The sequence below is a fragment of the Balearica regulorum genome, chromosome 27, assembly GCF_011004875.1.
Source record: "Balearica regulorum gibbericeps isolate bBalReg1 chromosome 27, bBalReg1.pri, whole genome shotgun sequence".
NCBI lineage: Eukaryota > Metazoa > Chordata > Aves > Gruiformes > Gruidae > Balearica > Balearica regulorum.
In genome coordinates, this window is record NC_046210.1 from 553,479 (window position 1) to 569,337 (window position 15,859).

Below are 15,859 nucleotides of genomic sequence, written 5' to 3' on the forward strand. Positions count from 1 at the left end.
GATCGTGTGAATAGTCTTTAAGCCTTTTCAGACAAACGCAGCTGGATTAGTTTCAGCAGCCTGCGGCTGTGATTTTGAGTTAACCCAACAGGCTTTGCCTGAAGCAGAACAGCCTCCTGTTGGCACAATCTCCAGCTGGTGGGAAGTGACCAACAGCACCTTTAAGTAGCATGCGTACAGGCAAAAGTGGGCATCTCACTGCAAATAAAGGCCACAAGAAAGATAGTGTGTCACCCCTGTGTGTGTTTAAGATTTTCCTTCCTGATCTGCTGGTTAACGCTCAGGTGCTGTGTCGGTCGGTCCCTGTGTGCTTACAGCTGAATGATGTGCTGTACAGGGTGTGATAACTTTCACATGCTTTGACTGCCACAAAACCAGGTGTATAGTGGTGCTGTTTTTTCCTAAAAATTAGGAAGCCCCTCGTGTGCAGCTGTGCCCTAGTTAGGACCCCCACAGAGGCAGCGTGAGCCTGCTGGCACTAGGCTTGCCTTATGCGGTTACCTTTCCTTGTTCTTGCAGGTATGTTCCTCGCTCTCAGGGTTCATGGGCCATTGCTACTGCAGGGCATTCCCTAAAGGGTTTATTTTTGTGCTCCTCTCTCTGGAGTAAGAACACTTCCTATATCTTTAGGTTAGGCCCTTTAACAGCAAAGAAGAAATGGCCGAGCCTTCTTATGGGTATCTGTTATATTACTCTGGCCATGAAGTCTCTGCTTCTAAGTTGGAATCTATGCAGAGAAACTAGAATTGTCTGACCTCAGAGGAGTAGGGTTTAGTGAGGTGGAGGGAGGGGAAAATCTATCTAGGGCTGATGATAACAATTTACACAACTACCCTATATCTAGTGGCAGTTGTTTGCGTAACTTGTTTTATGTTTAACCCTGTCTTTCCAGTCTCACACCCTGTCATGCCTGGTGCTCAAAGCACTAGCTTAGAGCCAACTTTGATTTCTACAGCTCGGAGCTTTGTGCAATGAGAGGTCTCCCACCTCTACCTGTGATGCTTGTGCTAGTCTGAACCCATTGGGTTCCAGGAGTAGATGACTGGCTTGCAGATGCGTGGCTCATTTTTCTTGTAGTAAACACACAGCAGGATACAGCAAAATACTATGTCAGTCAACCCAGAGGATGCTTGATGTCTCCTTTCCTTTCCCTGCTTTCTGAAATAACCAGAAGGTTGTGCTCTCATGTTAAGGATTTAGTTTCTTCTGCTTTCACTTTAGAAAGATTCCTCCTAGCGTTGCACTTCTTTGTGGTGTGACAAGACAGTTGCTTTGTGCTGCTGTTCTTGTTCTGCCTTCCATCACCCTTCTTTGCAATGCCAAGTCTTCCCCTGATGCCACCAACAAGCCTTGGCCTGGAATTTGTTTGGACAGATCTGTGTTCAGAGTGTGAGGTGTAAAATTGTTCAGTCCTCTAACGGTAAACCCTTGTATTGACTATGTTAAGAATATGCCTGTGCCAAAATCAGTTAGTGCTCTTGGATGTCACATTGCATTCCTTTCTTTGCTATGAAATACTAAATAGGCTTTCTGAAGTAAATAGTGAATGGTGCCAGGGGAGAAAGAGAAGTTGAAACATCTCTAGGAAGACCTGAAGGCGCTGGGAAGCAGTCAAAATGTACCTGGGTTGTGCATCCCTCCCAAATTGCTACCTGAACTTAGAACCACTAGCCTTAGAAGTCATTGCTCTCAGGAGAGGATAATGTGGGTTGGTTTCGCTAGTTAAAGAAAGTCTCATTCCTCCCAATATGTGTCTGTGCAGTGTTTCTATGACTTCTGGCTTTAGCAAAGAAAGGCATTTGTTTCAGAGAGTAAAGACAGAAGCTAGCTATGTTCTGTAACTAGCAAAACTTAAGGCAGCTCATTGTTTCCCTTAAAGATTTTTTGTTTGGGGTCTAAATCTGACTTTTTGGGCATGTCAAAGACTGCAGCCAGAGTTTAAGCACTCAGCAATGCTGGAAACTGGGTTGCAGCTTTCAGAGTCTTTGACTGGAAGAAGGCACCTCCATAGTCCTTTCGCAAGACAGTTTTCTCTGGCCTGGCAGTCAGTAGCAGTAATTCTCAGGTACTTTATTTTGCTCTTTTTAAAATTATTTTATTTTATTCTGGAAGTTACTGACCAAGCCTGGTGGCTGGATAGTCCGGTGCTGATGTTTAACACAACTTGGAGGATGCGTCAGTGAGAAGTCTTGTCAGACTTCTCAGCCAGATAAAGTGGAAGGATTCTTCTGGAAATGTTTGACGAGTATTTGCAGGGAAAAGGGAATAAGGCTGTCAGTATTGATCTGCTAGGGAGAACATCTGTGTGCAATGCTTTATTCAAAGCAGATGGATAGCAGAGGGGGGAAGGGCTGTTGTTTAACCCTTGGTTTCAAGTCAGTGTTTCCCCCCCTCAGCTGCTCTAATTTGGCTGTGTTTTCTGATGCTTAAAATGCTGACTCCTTCTTTTTCTTTCCTTCTTGTGAAGATCATCCCTGATGGGGAGGTCTACTTCCAAAAGGTTTTGTTAGCGAATACTTATGTGGTGATTTTTTTTTTTTTTTAAAATGCAAGCAGTATATTTTATCTCATTGTTGCATCTGAGCATTTGACATTGATTCAAGGTAAATATGTTAAAAATTGTGTGCATTCCCTTGAAAGAACGTGCTGTTAATGCCACCGTGCAGATGAGGAACTGGGATACAGGGATGCTCTGCCAAAGCAAAGAACTGAACCCAGGTTTTTCCACACCTGATGTCAGTGTCGTAACATTTAGACAGCTTTCCTAGATGAATGGAAGCTAGATTTTTGTTAGTGCACGATTAAGTGTGAGTATTTAGGGGAAGGCAGTGACTCTGACTTCATTTATTTTTTTTCTCAGCAATCCCAGGTGTTTGTTTCAGCATTTGTTTCAGTTGTCTGATTCAAGCTACCAACTAATACTTGAAAGAAAGGAGTTGTCTTCTCAGCAGCCTGGAGGAACCTCTGCTGATACAACCACTGTTTAGGGAGTATGGGGTACCCAGCACATTCTGATAACAAGCAACTAATGTGGGAGCATAAGCTGAGGTTTGGTTTGAATGAGACCTGAAGTGACAGATGAAATGCAGGCAAAGAACTGGAGATGTATTATAATTTCATAAGGTATAGAAGTGTGTATGCTGTCATCCATTTGCCTCCTCTCTGCCCACTAGACAGCGAGGGGATATCCCCTGAATAAAGCTGTGGACAGCTGGTATTAGCTGTCTCAAATTCAGATGCCAGACTGTGGGCCATAGTAGCTCAGGGAAGTTGATCACTAAAGACACGGGGACACAGTTCTTCTCCTGAAGCACACAGTAGTCTTAGAGGCAAGGTCATGTGCTTGCAAAAGGAGAAAGGAGAGGTGGTAGGATGGAAGGCAGTGTTACAACTATGCTTCCATGATTTGACTTCTATTTTAGGAGATGTGACAGAGTTTTGATGCGTATTTTCTTTGCTGTCATATTATGCTTTTATGTCAGACATGTCTAACATGTCTTCAGGCACTAAAAACTCTGGCTCATCTAAAGAAAACGAATGATTTTTTTTTTTTTGTCTGAGCGATTTTGTATTTGTCTGTGATGCTTGTAGGTTGAAAACATCCTGCTCCACGATCGTGGCCACTATGTCTTGTGTGACTTTGGAAGTGCTACTAACAAATTCCAGAACCCTCAAACAGAAGGGGTGAATGCAGTAGAGGAGGAGATCAAAAAGTAAGTGTGCTTTTCCTTTTCAAATCAGAGTTTGTAGTCAAAGGATATTTTTTTCTTGTACTAGGACTAAATTTTACTTGGGCCTGTTGCAACAGATTGGATGCTGCTGCACAGAAGTGTCTGCCACAGGTAAAAAGGTGCCTGGGGGAAGGTGAAACCATAAATTGAGTTTGATGTAATTGCTTTGGACCAGAAAGACTGAGTGTACTAATGCAGAGAAGTTGCCCACCTTGACGAAGTAGTGACTTGCTCTGTTATGTAAGAGGTCAGTCCGTCTCTGTCCCTCATCTATCTCGGCTTGAGCTCCAATACAGCAGATGACAAAATCCCTGTCTTCCATGAGCCCCTCGTCATAAATCCTTGCAGTGACTAAGGGAATGCATGGCCTAACTCCTCAGCTCTTCACAAAATGTAAGAACTTTGAGATGTTTAATGGCTCCTTCTCTTGCCCTGTGCAGGACCAGCTGTAGTGGTAGCAACTAGGTGCACCTTGATGCCTTTTAGAAACAGTACTTAGCTGCTACTTAGTAGGACCTAGATCAGGAATGGAGCAGACTCCAGTTCCTTGGTCTTTCTTCATTTTTAACATCATCACTGCTGCAAATTCTCCAGTTCTGTTAAAAAAATGTTCTGGCTAGAAAACAACATGTTAGAAATGTGTGCAAATGCCTCCTTTTTGTTAGTCTTCAGTCACACCTGCACAGATTTCCTGGACTTGTTTGACTGCAGGTTTTAGAGCACTCCTAGTCTGGCTTTGCAGTCCCTTTGGAATGCCCTATTTGTACACTTATTAAGAAGCCTACAAAAACTTTGCCTTTAGCAATGCTTTCTTGTGATCAAGGTAAATAGCATGCAAGGTGCCACAGCAGAGATTATAGCCCTACTGATAGGAAATCTTATCATAAGAGTCTCTTAAACTGTGGCGCAGTTTCCAGCTTTTCTATTTGTAGTGATTTGTTAAAACGAGGCAGATTCTAGCTATAGTTTGAGATGGGAAATAACCTTTCCTTGTTTACAATGACTCTGAGCAGGAGTCCTAGTATGGGAGTCTATTTATTAGGAGCCACGTATTCAGTTACAATCTTTGTAATACACTTGGCCAAAGCCCCAGCAGTGAGGACATCACAGAGGACATTCGGCTACTGACCTTGTTAATGCTCTGAATCCTTGAATGTTTCTGTTCTTAAAGTGACTGTACTGTTTTGTGAGTAAATTGCTTGCTTTAGAGAGGATCTTGGTTACTGCTTTGGTTTCACCGGGGAGTTTGCAGTAGTTAGCAACTGCCACGCACCTTTAACAATAATATACTGTTGTTAAAAGATTTTCCAATAGATTGTCATCTTTAGTATCCCTTTCCCTAAAATGAATAGGGAAAGAGTGAATTTTGAATTATTTGGGAATGTGACACAGTGAAAATGCATCCGATGTCCATTTTGAACTCACTGATCTTTCTGCTACAGGTACACTACGTTATCCTATAGAGCACCAGAAATGGTCAACCTGTATAGTGGCAAACTTATAACTACAAAAGCAGACATATGGGTATGTATAAAAAACGGCTTAATGTCATACAGCCAGGTTGCAGCTTGCTTTCATTACCATAATGACAGGGTAGCTTTCTGGCTGGGACTAACCTGGTTTCCATAAGAGACTGGACAGTTTCTGAATAAAGAAGTTCCTCTGCTTGGTGTTTGTGATGGGTGACTGCTGAGCAGTGTGGTTTGTGGATAAAACACTCATGCTTCTTTGCATGCTGCCTCCCATGTGGTTTTAATTTAGATACATATGAAATTCCAGGGTTGAACAGTGCAAACCTGATTTCATATCTTAAGAGTTAAAACAGAAAATTCAGAGTATTGTGACTTCTTGTGCCTGGGTTGGGTTGCAAGCATGTGAAATCAAAGTTACTGGTCAGAATTTAGTAGAAAGCTCAGAAAAATAGACCTTCCCTCAGGAGCAGTAGTATGCCTATCCTGGACAGTGTAATGGCAGGTCTGAGTTGTCAAACCTGGCCCAAGACCAAGCTTTTGCACTGCTGTTTCTAATGATCAGTGTGATCTTGCCACACTTTTCATGTTGAGAGCAAAATGCAACTGTGGTGTAATTCATTACTGGCTAACCTGATCAAGGATGGAAGGCTTCCCTTTAGTTGGGATAGAGATGAAAAAAACTCTGTGCTGTTTGTAATGTAGTGGCAATTCAGCAAATAGGATGTGCTTAAAATGCTAATTCAGGGCATGTTTGTATGGATTCTGAAGCCCTGAGCTAGGAAGTAACAAGGCAGAAGCAGTCTAAGGAGAGTTTTAATGTATTCTCAATAGCTCTGCATCTGCATATACAAGAGGGAAAACTGCTGGCGTGACATCTGCTGGGAAGAGTCCTCTGTCCTCCCTGTGAGCTCAGCTTGGAGTCAGGAATGCAGCAGTTCCTCTGGGGCTCTTGCACTGCTGAGTTCAGCAGGAGGTTTGTAGAACTGGGCCCTGTACCAGTGCCGGGTCACTCGAGAGACCCGGAGAGGGAAGGCCACAGCTGTAACAGCATGAAAGGATTGTCAGGGCCTCGAATTTACACTCCTTCCTGTGATAACATGGAAAGGCGGAGACCCAAACACTCGAACGGCTCTTTTCTTCCTGGTATGGAAGGGATTCTGTTCTGGTGACTTGCTGAGCATTTCCAAATGAGCCTGTGGTGGTGTGCACCGTGGGGCCTCGACTTCAAGGCCTGTTGCAGCGTTTGTCCCACCGTTTGTTTGAACCTCCCGTTCCTTAAATTTCATCGAGGTTATTTTCAATTAGATTGCAATTTAATTGTGAAATCCTATGACAAAAGAGAGAAGCTGATGATGCGTTGCTTAGGATTAGGAAACATTTCCCCCTCTCCCCCGTGAGATGGTGGGAGTGTTTCATAATTAGCCCTTTGTGCAAAACTTGTATTTTCTTTTGAAATAGGTGGTGGTTCTTGCTGTCAAAAGCAGCACAGAAATAGATGGAAGGGTGATATAACTAGCAGCCTGCAGACTTATCTGTGTATCTCTCCCTGGTACATATTTAAAACAGCTGAAAGGTTGTTTGAACTTAAGCTTGGAAACAGTTTGGATTTTTCTTTGGCAAAATAAATGTATTAAGGATGATGATTACCATTTATTTTTGCTATTACTTTGCTTTTTCCTTCCAGTATGTGGCAGAAACAGGCTTTGCTTTTGCAGGTTACACTGTGTGGAGCTGTGGGGAGGGGTGTAGTGATGCTCGCACAGTCCCCCAGATTACAGATTCTCAGCCTAGCAAGGGAGAGCTCTTCATGTGTTTATCTTCCCATATAAAGCTATACTTGTTTTCAAGTCGGTTGCAGGGATGTTAAAATGTAGGCCTGGCGTCATGCAGGACCCCTGTAGTAGAACAAGCGAGAGCACTTTCCCCATTATCTGTATTTAAATTGTGCCATTCCCTGCTTCACTTCAGTTTGTTAAATCCTTTGCTCTGTTCTCTCTCCTCAGGCCCTTGGCTGTTTACTGTACAAGCTGTGTTACTTCACCTTGCCGTTTGGGGAGAGTCAGGTGGCAATCTGTGATGGCAATTTCACCATTCCAGATAATTCTCGGCACTCACAAGACATGCACTGCCTCATCCGTGAGTGTCTCCAACAGTGGCATAATCTACTTCCACAGAATTAAAAAAATTAGCAGAGGTGTTTTGTTCTTGTATTCCCTGCTCCTACAGTAAAACTGTTGGTGTTTCTCCTCTTAAGAGACTTGCTTGCACACAGTGGTAGATAAAGTGATCTTTTAGTAGCTTAGGAGATCGCTCTTTGAAAGAAATTGCGACGAAGAGATTTTTATTTAGCTAGGCTGTAGTGAACTCTGTGGAAAGGCAGGAAAACAGACAACCATTTGGTTTGAGTCCTACAGAAACTTGCACAATAAGCCTATTTATGCAGAAACGTATTTCTCCAGTAATAAATCTGTTTGGATAAGGAACTGAAAAGAACCACAGTGACTTAGACTGGCGATAAGAATTCATCTTCTGTGAATTGAGAAACAGAACTGAAATGATTTATAAATAACCCACTGACTAGAGTGAATGTGTAATTAAGGGTACAATGCACTACTCTTGGCAAAGTTCGGGTAGCTCTCTTGTTTTCAGCGCAGCATTTGATTTTTTTTTTTTTTTCCTAGCCACAATCTTGAATAACACAGAGTTGGATGTGTTTGCAGAGCAGCCTGGTATTTTCTTTACTTAAGCCTGGGTGGTGGTATAGACGGCTGGCCTGTCTTACTGCCCCACTGACACACCAGGGTTGGATCAAACTCTTTTTCCTGCGGGTTCACTTGGAAACGCAGAAGTTGAAACCAATGCTATTCCCTGACCAGGCTGGCTTTATTTCCCGTCCTTGCCCAGAGCCTACGATAGCAGCTACAAATTGTTCATAGCTGTGTTGGAAAATATGTCCTGTCCGTCTTGTCCCTTTCTCTCTGACCCTGACGATGAGTTCGGCCCCACTGAGCACTGAGTGGATGCTTTGAAAGAGGCAAGGCAGCCTCTGGTTATACCAAATGTAGCTCTGCCACAAATGGCTTGCATGAGTCTGTTCTATTGCTCTGATATCAGCGTCTCTGTCTTTTAAAGGGTATATGCTTGAGCCAGACCCTGATAAGAGACCTGATATTTATCAGGTCTCCTACTTTGCATTCAGATTGGCAAAGAAGGAATGCCCGGTCCAGAACATGCAGGTGAGTAGCAAAGGAGTGGACTGATGTAGGACGTTGTGGGAGGAGACGGGGGGTGGCAATTGCTGAATATTGAGCATTCTGCCATATTCTGTTGGTTGTTCCATAGTTCTGTAATTAGGAGGATTTTTTAATTTTTTTTAAATTAGCAGTGCTGTTTGAAGTTTTTTTGGGAGGGCAGGGGCAGGAACCAGGGCTCTGTTTCATATGTTGTTTATTTCTGTTTGTCCCTGATTTACCTCCTCACCCAGTTGCCATGTGAGGCCAACCAAGAGATCTTGTGCATGCGAACATGGAAAATTAGGCCATGCTTGTGAAACCGATTTGATTTCCAGGCAAATTCATCATAGCGTGTGTAATTTGTGCTGCAGTTGGTTTTAAACATAGCGGTTTTGTGTCTGCCGTCTGGCTGGGACTAGCCAACTTGTGTTTGAACAACATCACACCTTACACAAGCATCTGCCCCTTCTTAGTGTGTCTTTGTGTCTTTTCGGTTGAAAAATAGAGTTGACAAGTACTTTCTTACGGTGTTATGGACATCTGTGACACGGTATTTTATTTTGTTTTTCAGATAAGAAGAAACTTATTTTTTTTTTCCCCCATGTGCGGGTGGTTATTTATGGTCTTTATGAATAAGACATGGCTTTGGTACTATTATGCCTGTATTTTTTTATAGTAGTATTAATAAGTATTGCTGCTGTTGTCCCCAGGTTGTCTTTTAAAAATACCCAGGGTGTGCTGTGAAGCTTTGTGTTCAGATTCCATGTGTAGCAAATGGTCAAAAAGCTGAACCGTATTCTTCACTTTTAAAGGTTCTCCCAAACTACTGTCCCTTCATGAAATGAACATTGAGTGGTTTGTCCTGTGTCCAGCATGATGAATAATTGCTTTGGAGATCCTCCAATCTCCCCGTTTCATTGTGATATTTTTTGCAAATTATTTCTGACTCTGTTTTCTGCCCTCAAAATACAAAATTCTGTGTTTTTGGGATCCACAGAACTCTCCAATCCCCGCTAAACTCCCAGACCCGGTTAAAGCAAGTGAAGCTGCTGCAAAGAAGAGTCAACCAAAGGCCAGGTAACAGCATCTGCATTATGTTCAGCCCTCTCTCTCTTTATTGTCTGTTCTTTCTGCTCTTTATAAGGAAAGATCCTTGGTATATTTAGCCGCTTCCTTGCGGGCTTACATTTACACGTGGAGACAAACACTGCAGTCCTGAGGCTTCTGCCTCAATGACATAAATAACCATTGATCTGAAAGGCAGAAAATGCAGATATTAGGGGAAGTTTCTCTGCATGGGGGGGGTGGGAGTGGGGCTTGGGTGATACTCAGCATGACTCAACAGCTAGGCTTTTTGTAACAAAGACATTGCTTGACAGCAGCACTTGAAGTTCGTGCACTTAGACAAATCTACTGTGTCATCTATCTGGAGGCAGTACCCAGAGTACCTGAGAGCAAAGTCAGGAGAAAGACTGCAGCAGGCCTGGAAGTAGCCCAAAGAATGCAAATCTGCTGAGAAAACGCACTGGGGACTATTGCTGTTTCAGTCTGACCCTCGGCAGATGATAGCCTGACCCAGTAATTACTGTATGAAATTGCTGTGATTTCTGCAAGAGTCCTATAATTTCTTCTGGGATGGGGGGGCACACATGAAAGCCCAAGCAGTCTCCATCTGAGGAGCCCAATTAGTGGGGAAACCACTGTACTGCTGTGGGGTTTTTTTCTCTTCTGCTGCTGCTTACTCTGCTTACAATACTGTAATGGAGACTTAGAAATTTGGCTAGACAAAACTTGTACCTTATTTTACTGCAAAGTGAGCAGAACAGCAGTGGGCACTCCAAAGCTGGCAGTTTTCTTCAGACTCTGAAACGGGGCATCTCTCCTCCTGTCTGTCAGTCCTGGGAGTCTGCTTTGTTTTTATAATTGAGTGCAGTTACCCTTACATTGGTAGAAAACTTAATATCTAACAAGCACACGTATCTGCAGAAGGGCAAGGGTGGTGTCTGGCTTCTTGGCTCTGTTGCTCTGCATTTTTGGAGTTCAGTAAATATTGAGCAGAGATCAGAAGAGGTGCAATGACTTGAGTCTGGGGTAGATGTACTAAAGTTAAGGTGCTTCTAAAAATGGCAATGTAGACAACTCTGCCCACAGGTGCCAGCTTTTCTTAAGCTAATTTATGTCCTTCATCTGCTCATCCAGAACTCTTAAGTGGATTTAAACAATATGTTGTAGCAAATATTTGAATGAGTTAAGTGATTTTGACAAGATCCAGCTGTCCAACAGGAGAACATGCAACAATTGGCAAAGAAGTCAAAATGAGTGTGTTGGATTAATTGTTGTGAATGCATCCGTTAAGTTTTACTGTGCTTTCAGTTTTCTGGAAAGAGTGGACGTGTGTCTGGATGCCCACAAGTGTTCCACGTTTATTGGTCACATACTGCTAAACTATGGATGAGTTTTTAAACCCTTACTGTGTTACATGCACCAACTATCAGATGAACAAAGACTCTGCTCTTACTTCTCTTCCTTGTATTCCTTACCTTATTTTATAGACTGACAGATCCCATCCCTACAACAGAAACTTCCATAGCACCCCGCCAGAGACCTAAAGCAGGACAGACGCAACCCAACCCTGGAATTTTACCCATTCAGCCAGCCCTGACGCCTAGGAAGAGACCCACCACTCAAGCAGCCATTCAGCCGCAAGGTGAAACGCTGTTTTCTTCCTGCTGGGCACTGTGTACTGCAGGGCTCTGGTTCACCTTGATCTAACAGGGCTGTATTTTTATTTATTTATTTATTTTTCCTACCAGTTGCAGGACCTGCTGCCCTGGGCAGCGGTCAGCCTTCGCTCCCTGCAAGTGTCCCCCAGCAAAAAGCAGCACCTCAACAGACTCCGGCACAGCCACAAGCCAAGCAGGCGCCAGCTCCGCAGCAGGCCTCGCAGGCGCAGCCCCAAGTCCCTTCTACTCAGCCCCAAGCCACACCTCAGCATCAACAGCAGCTTTTCTTGAAGCAGCAGCTTCTGCAACAGCAGCAGCAGCAACAACAGGCTGCGTATTACCAGCAGCAGCAGATGATGCAAGCTCAGCAGGTAAGGTGTACATGGTTGTGCTTGTTGCATGCTTCCTGTGCGGCTGTATCTTCCTGCGAGACTGTATCTTTGCATTTATGGTAAGTCCCCTGTTTTTTGCGGGGAGAGGTGCGGTTTTTAGGCATTTTCCAATGTGTCTCCAGTTAGCTAGCAAGATTTTTTGCTGTGCAAGGCTGGCATTTTTAACTGTCAACGTGGAAGACCTTGAGAGAGTTTTGTCATCTACAAACATAAAATAAGTAGTGCTGGTTAGGATTTTACAGCTCTGAGAGTGTTTCAGGGTCTTGAGGTCAACGCTCAGGTGATGAGCAGAGGGGTACAATTTCTCTTCTGCTCTCTTTGTGACACAAAGAAGCCTGGCATGTAAGATTCAGGTCGGGTTTTGTGGTAGACTGTGGTGATGGGGAGGCTTGTGAACACATGATGTGTTAGACAGGATGTGTCTAGATGACAGTCATGTGCTTAACTGAGGTGTTTATAGCAGCACAGATCTCTGCTAAAGCATATTTAAGAGATGAAGCAAAGGGACAGTAAATCTTCCTATCGTGGGGAAAGGTTTAGAATTGATAAAAATGGAGAAAGGAGTTTGGGACCACAGGATGGTCTGTGCCGCGGGAGCCCTGCATGGGCAGGCATAACACAGAAAGGACCTAATGACAGACCAGAAGGCGATTTTCCACCACTCCTTTGCAGATGGTCTCCGAGCCATCGCAACCTATTACTGCTTTGCCACTTGCAGTGGCTGTAACCATTCCTGTGGCTGGCCCCGAGTTCGGGCGGTGGCACTCCAGTTTCCCAGCTGCGCAACAAGTGGCTCAACGTCTGGTTGTTTCCCAGTTCCCAGTGATGCAGCAAGGAGCGCCAGCGCAGCAGCAGCTGATGCAGAACTATTACCAGCAGCAGCAGATGATGGCCCAGCAGGCAGCAATGCAGCAGAAGACAGCAGTGACAGCAGTTCAGCAAAAGCAACAAACCCCGGCACCGCCGCAGCCCCAAGCCCAGCAAAGTGTGGCCCAGCCAGCACCACCACAGGAGCAAGTGGTAAGAGCCTTGGGAGAAGGAACAGGGCAGCGGGATTTGGAGCACTGGCAAGCGCTTTCCTGCCAGGTCCTTTGTGCCAGGAGCACCCCAGCAGGGCGGCTGGCTTTTTGGAGCCAGAGAGCGCAGGCAGTAGGTGCTCTAGGGGCTGCTGGCTCGTTATTACTGAGTGGCAGATGTCAGCACTAACCCTGCTGCCTCAGAAATGTGTGCAGTTGTTTTGGACTGCTCTTTCCAGTGGGTTGCTGGACTCTGGAGTTGTGCTCTGGGTCCATAGAAAGAAGATGAGTAGAGGATGAGTAGAAAGCAGATGAGAAGATATAAGTAGCTGCTTAATGCAGCTTGTCTCTGTCCCTCCCCTGCCACACTGCATTGGAAGACATGTGATTAAACTCTTTTAAAAATTATTTGTACTTCATATGTCAGGGTGGGCACCAGGCAACAGAACTTTATGTTGCTGCTTGTTTGGAAAACTTCCATCTCGTATTCAGGGCTCTGATGCAGAGGAAGGTGCTAGCAACCTTACTGGTTGTTTCTGGCATTGGGATAACTTTTTTCTTTAATGAATACTACAGAAAGGAGACTTTTCAAAGCACCATATCTAAAAATAAATAAAGCATCCACTTTACTAATCATCTGAACGTGTGTCCAAAATAAATGCTCTTTACTTAATGGAAAATATGGCTGTCTGCAGCAGGGAAATAGCCAGCTGTCCGTGGCGTTAAAGGCAGGGGAGCTGGGCCAGAGGGCAGGATCCCTGTTGCCAAAGTGTCGCTGCAGTACATGTGGGAGGAAACTGTGCCTTTTGATTTCATTCCTGCGCAATCCCATCCGCTCTTGCTTGTTTTTGGGAACTCAAAGGGATGTCCTTAACTCTAGTTGTGCGTTGGAAAGAAAGCATGTGCAGGCACCAGGCAAGAGGAGGCTGCCTGTTATTTTGCTGCGCCAGGTTGCATGTGTGCAAAGCAAACGGTATCTGATAACAAACCACTTCAGGTACACAGTACTTGAGTCCAAACTAAGGGTCAGTTTGTGCTGCTTGTTCATGAGTTGCCAGTCATTTGGGACCTAATTCATCTCTTGAGCGTGCTCCCTTTGAAGTGACATCAGGAATTAATTTGACTAATAAACTCCGTCTGCCAGTGACCTGAGCAATGCTAGGGAAGCATTGTTTGCTGTACTCTCTGATGTGTCTTAAGGCTCTGTCAAATTCACCCCCTTTGCTTTTGTATTAATTTTCAGCACTAAGCTGGTCATTAGGGTAGGTGGCAAGCTTGGAGCTGTCATGTTCCTGGTCTTGTTACTGATTTGCTGAATGATCTGGGGCAAGTCAGTTTATTGAAATTGGTGGGAGATTTTCAGTACATGCAGACAGGTCTTGGATGATGCCCGTTATTACCCGTTCCTTTTGGAGGACAAATGCCTGAAATGTAGTATTGAAGTGCACCTCTAAAGAGCTTTTGCTGTGATTCACTAGCACAAAAACAGTCTTAATTTTATTACATCAGCTGGATTGAAAACTAGCCTTATCCCCTTGGAAGGCTGATCAGAATGGACATGTCTGGACACTTTTCCACTCCTGCAGCAGTCAGGAGGGGAAAAGCAGTGGTTGGCTCATTTAGTAAATGATACTGAGACATGGTCTCTGCAGAGCAGAGTCTCTGAGCAGAAGATACCATGCCAGGACCTGTCAGAACCTTTTCACATTGCAAGACTTCAGCTTAATAAGCTCTGCATTCATTTCTGGGGAGATTTTGGTGCTGCCTTTTTATTTCTCAGTGCCAAATGTACCGTTCTGCAGTGACCTATATAGCAAGATGTAAGGTGGGTGCATTAGAAGCAGTCAGGTCAGGTTGCTTCTCAGGTGCAGTGAATTAGTCTGCCTGAAAATGCCAGATGAAAAGCAAGACAGCTAACCACTTGTTTGCCTTGCCCCGCTGTAGTTAAACACCACACTGGGGATGTAACTTTTTGTTCTCATTGCCCTCTTTAGGTCTTTCCAAGTCTTTCATCTGTCTTCCTTGTTTGAAAACGGCCTGGGATGATACGGGGTGGGGAACAGGGAGCCAGTGCCCAGGCAGTGGAGGTGACATGCACAGCTTTCTGCTCTTTGCATCCTGGTTTTCCTGCTTTTAAATCCCACCATGATATTTCACTGACAGATTTTGAAAAATCCCATAATTGGAGGTGATACTGATGTTTATCACTACAAAACAATATTTCAAGTATTTATGGGTTTGTGAGTTTAACACAAAACTGAGGTAATGGAAAAATAAGATCAGTTTGAGGGAAACCCCTTGAAGTTTCCAAAGGGTTTGTAGCTGGGCTGTCTTGGCTTACACCTAAACCAAAGGTGCCTGTTTTTCTCCTCCAGATTTTAATGACAAATGTTGCTCCTGTGGTCCTTGCTTTCTTGTTTGTTTCTCTTTTATTTTCTCTTCCCTAAGAGAAAGCTAAGAAAGCTTCTTGCACAAGACTTCTGCAGAAGGCCTGTACTCCTTTAGGGATTTGACCTCAATCACACATTATCTGTTCTTCATCTTGCCCAACTCTATGTATCCATATGAGAAGACTCATATTATCTGATTTCTTTTTTTACCTCTGTCCTGGATCTCAACCTCTTTACCCATGAGCAAGTTTCCAAGACCAGCTAGCCTTTAATAACAAGCGCTGATAGAGGCTTTGCCTCCAGAGCTGCACCATAGACAGGAGAGAAGGTCTCTGCTTGTGCATTTATACTAATCATGAAATACTATGGACCAGCAAATTCCCCCCTGTTTTATCACACACACACCCCCCCCCCATCCCCAATCTGTGACTTGAAGGTCAGATCCTCCAGCATATAGCTGTGTTTTCATCATGGCTGCTGCTCACAAATAAGGACATAACATTTTACTTTCTCTCCTAGATGCAGGCACAAATGAGGCAACAGCAAAAACCTCAAACTACACCCCCCGCAGCAGTGCAAGGGCAGAAGCTAGGTTCTCTCACCCCTCCATCCTCCCCCAAGACACAGCGTGCAGGACACAGGAGGATTCTGAGTGACGTGACCCACAGTGCAGTTTTTGGGGTTCCGGCCAGCAAGTCAACCCAGCTCCTCCAGGCAGCTGCTGCTGAAGCCAGTCTCAACAAGTCCAAGTAAGTGGCTGCTCACTTGGTGTCACAGGGTGTGGAGGGAGGGAGTGGAGGAGAGGAGGCTCTTCACAGAGATTTCCTAGGTGAAGCTATGAGATGAAGGTAGGCAGAAAACTCTGTGGTCTAAATGAGTCCTTGCCTTCCCAAGGCCACATT

General features: G+C 44.4%; 1 protein-coding gene across 15 annotated transcripts in view; it reads left to right on the forward strand.

Annotated features, from left to right (window-relative positions):
• Positions 1 to 15,859, forward strand: part of AAK1 (AP2 associated kinase 1) — an 89,308-nt gene that overhangs the window by 36,480 nt on the left and 36,969 nt on the right. For all 15 annotated transcript variants that reach the window (XM_075736728.1, XM_075736719.1, XM_075736721.1 and 12 more), the window contains exons 6-14: positions 3,592 to 3,713; positions 5,174 to 5,255; positions 7,207 to 7,339; positions 8,336 to 8,439; positions 9,434 to 9,513; positions 10,989 to 11,143; positions 11,250 to 11,530; positions 12,368 to 12,571; positions 15,477 to 15,706. In XM_075736728.1, the coding sequence (XP_075592843.1) occupies positions 3,592 to 3,713; positions 5,174 to 5,255; positions 7,207 to 7,339; positions 8,336 to 8,439; positions 9,434 to 9,513; positions 10,989 to 11,143; positions 11,250 to 11,530; positions 12,368 to 12,571; positions 15,477 to 15,706 (1,391 nt within the window). The remainder of the gene's footprint in view (positions 1 to 3,591; positions 3,714 to 5,173; positions 5,256 to 7,206; positions 7,340 to 8,335; positions 8,440 to 9,433; positions 9,514 to 10,988; positions 11,144 to 11,249; positions 11,531 to 12,367; positions 12,572 to 15,476; positions 15,707 to 15,859) is intronic.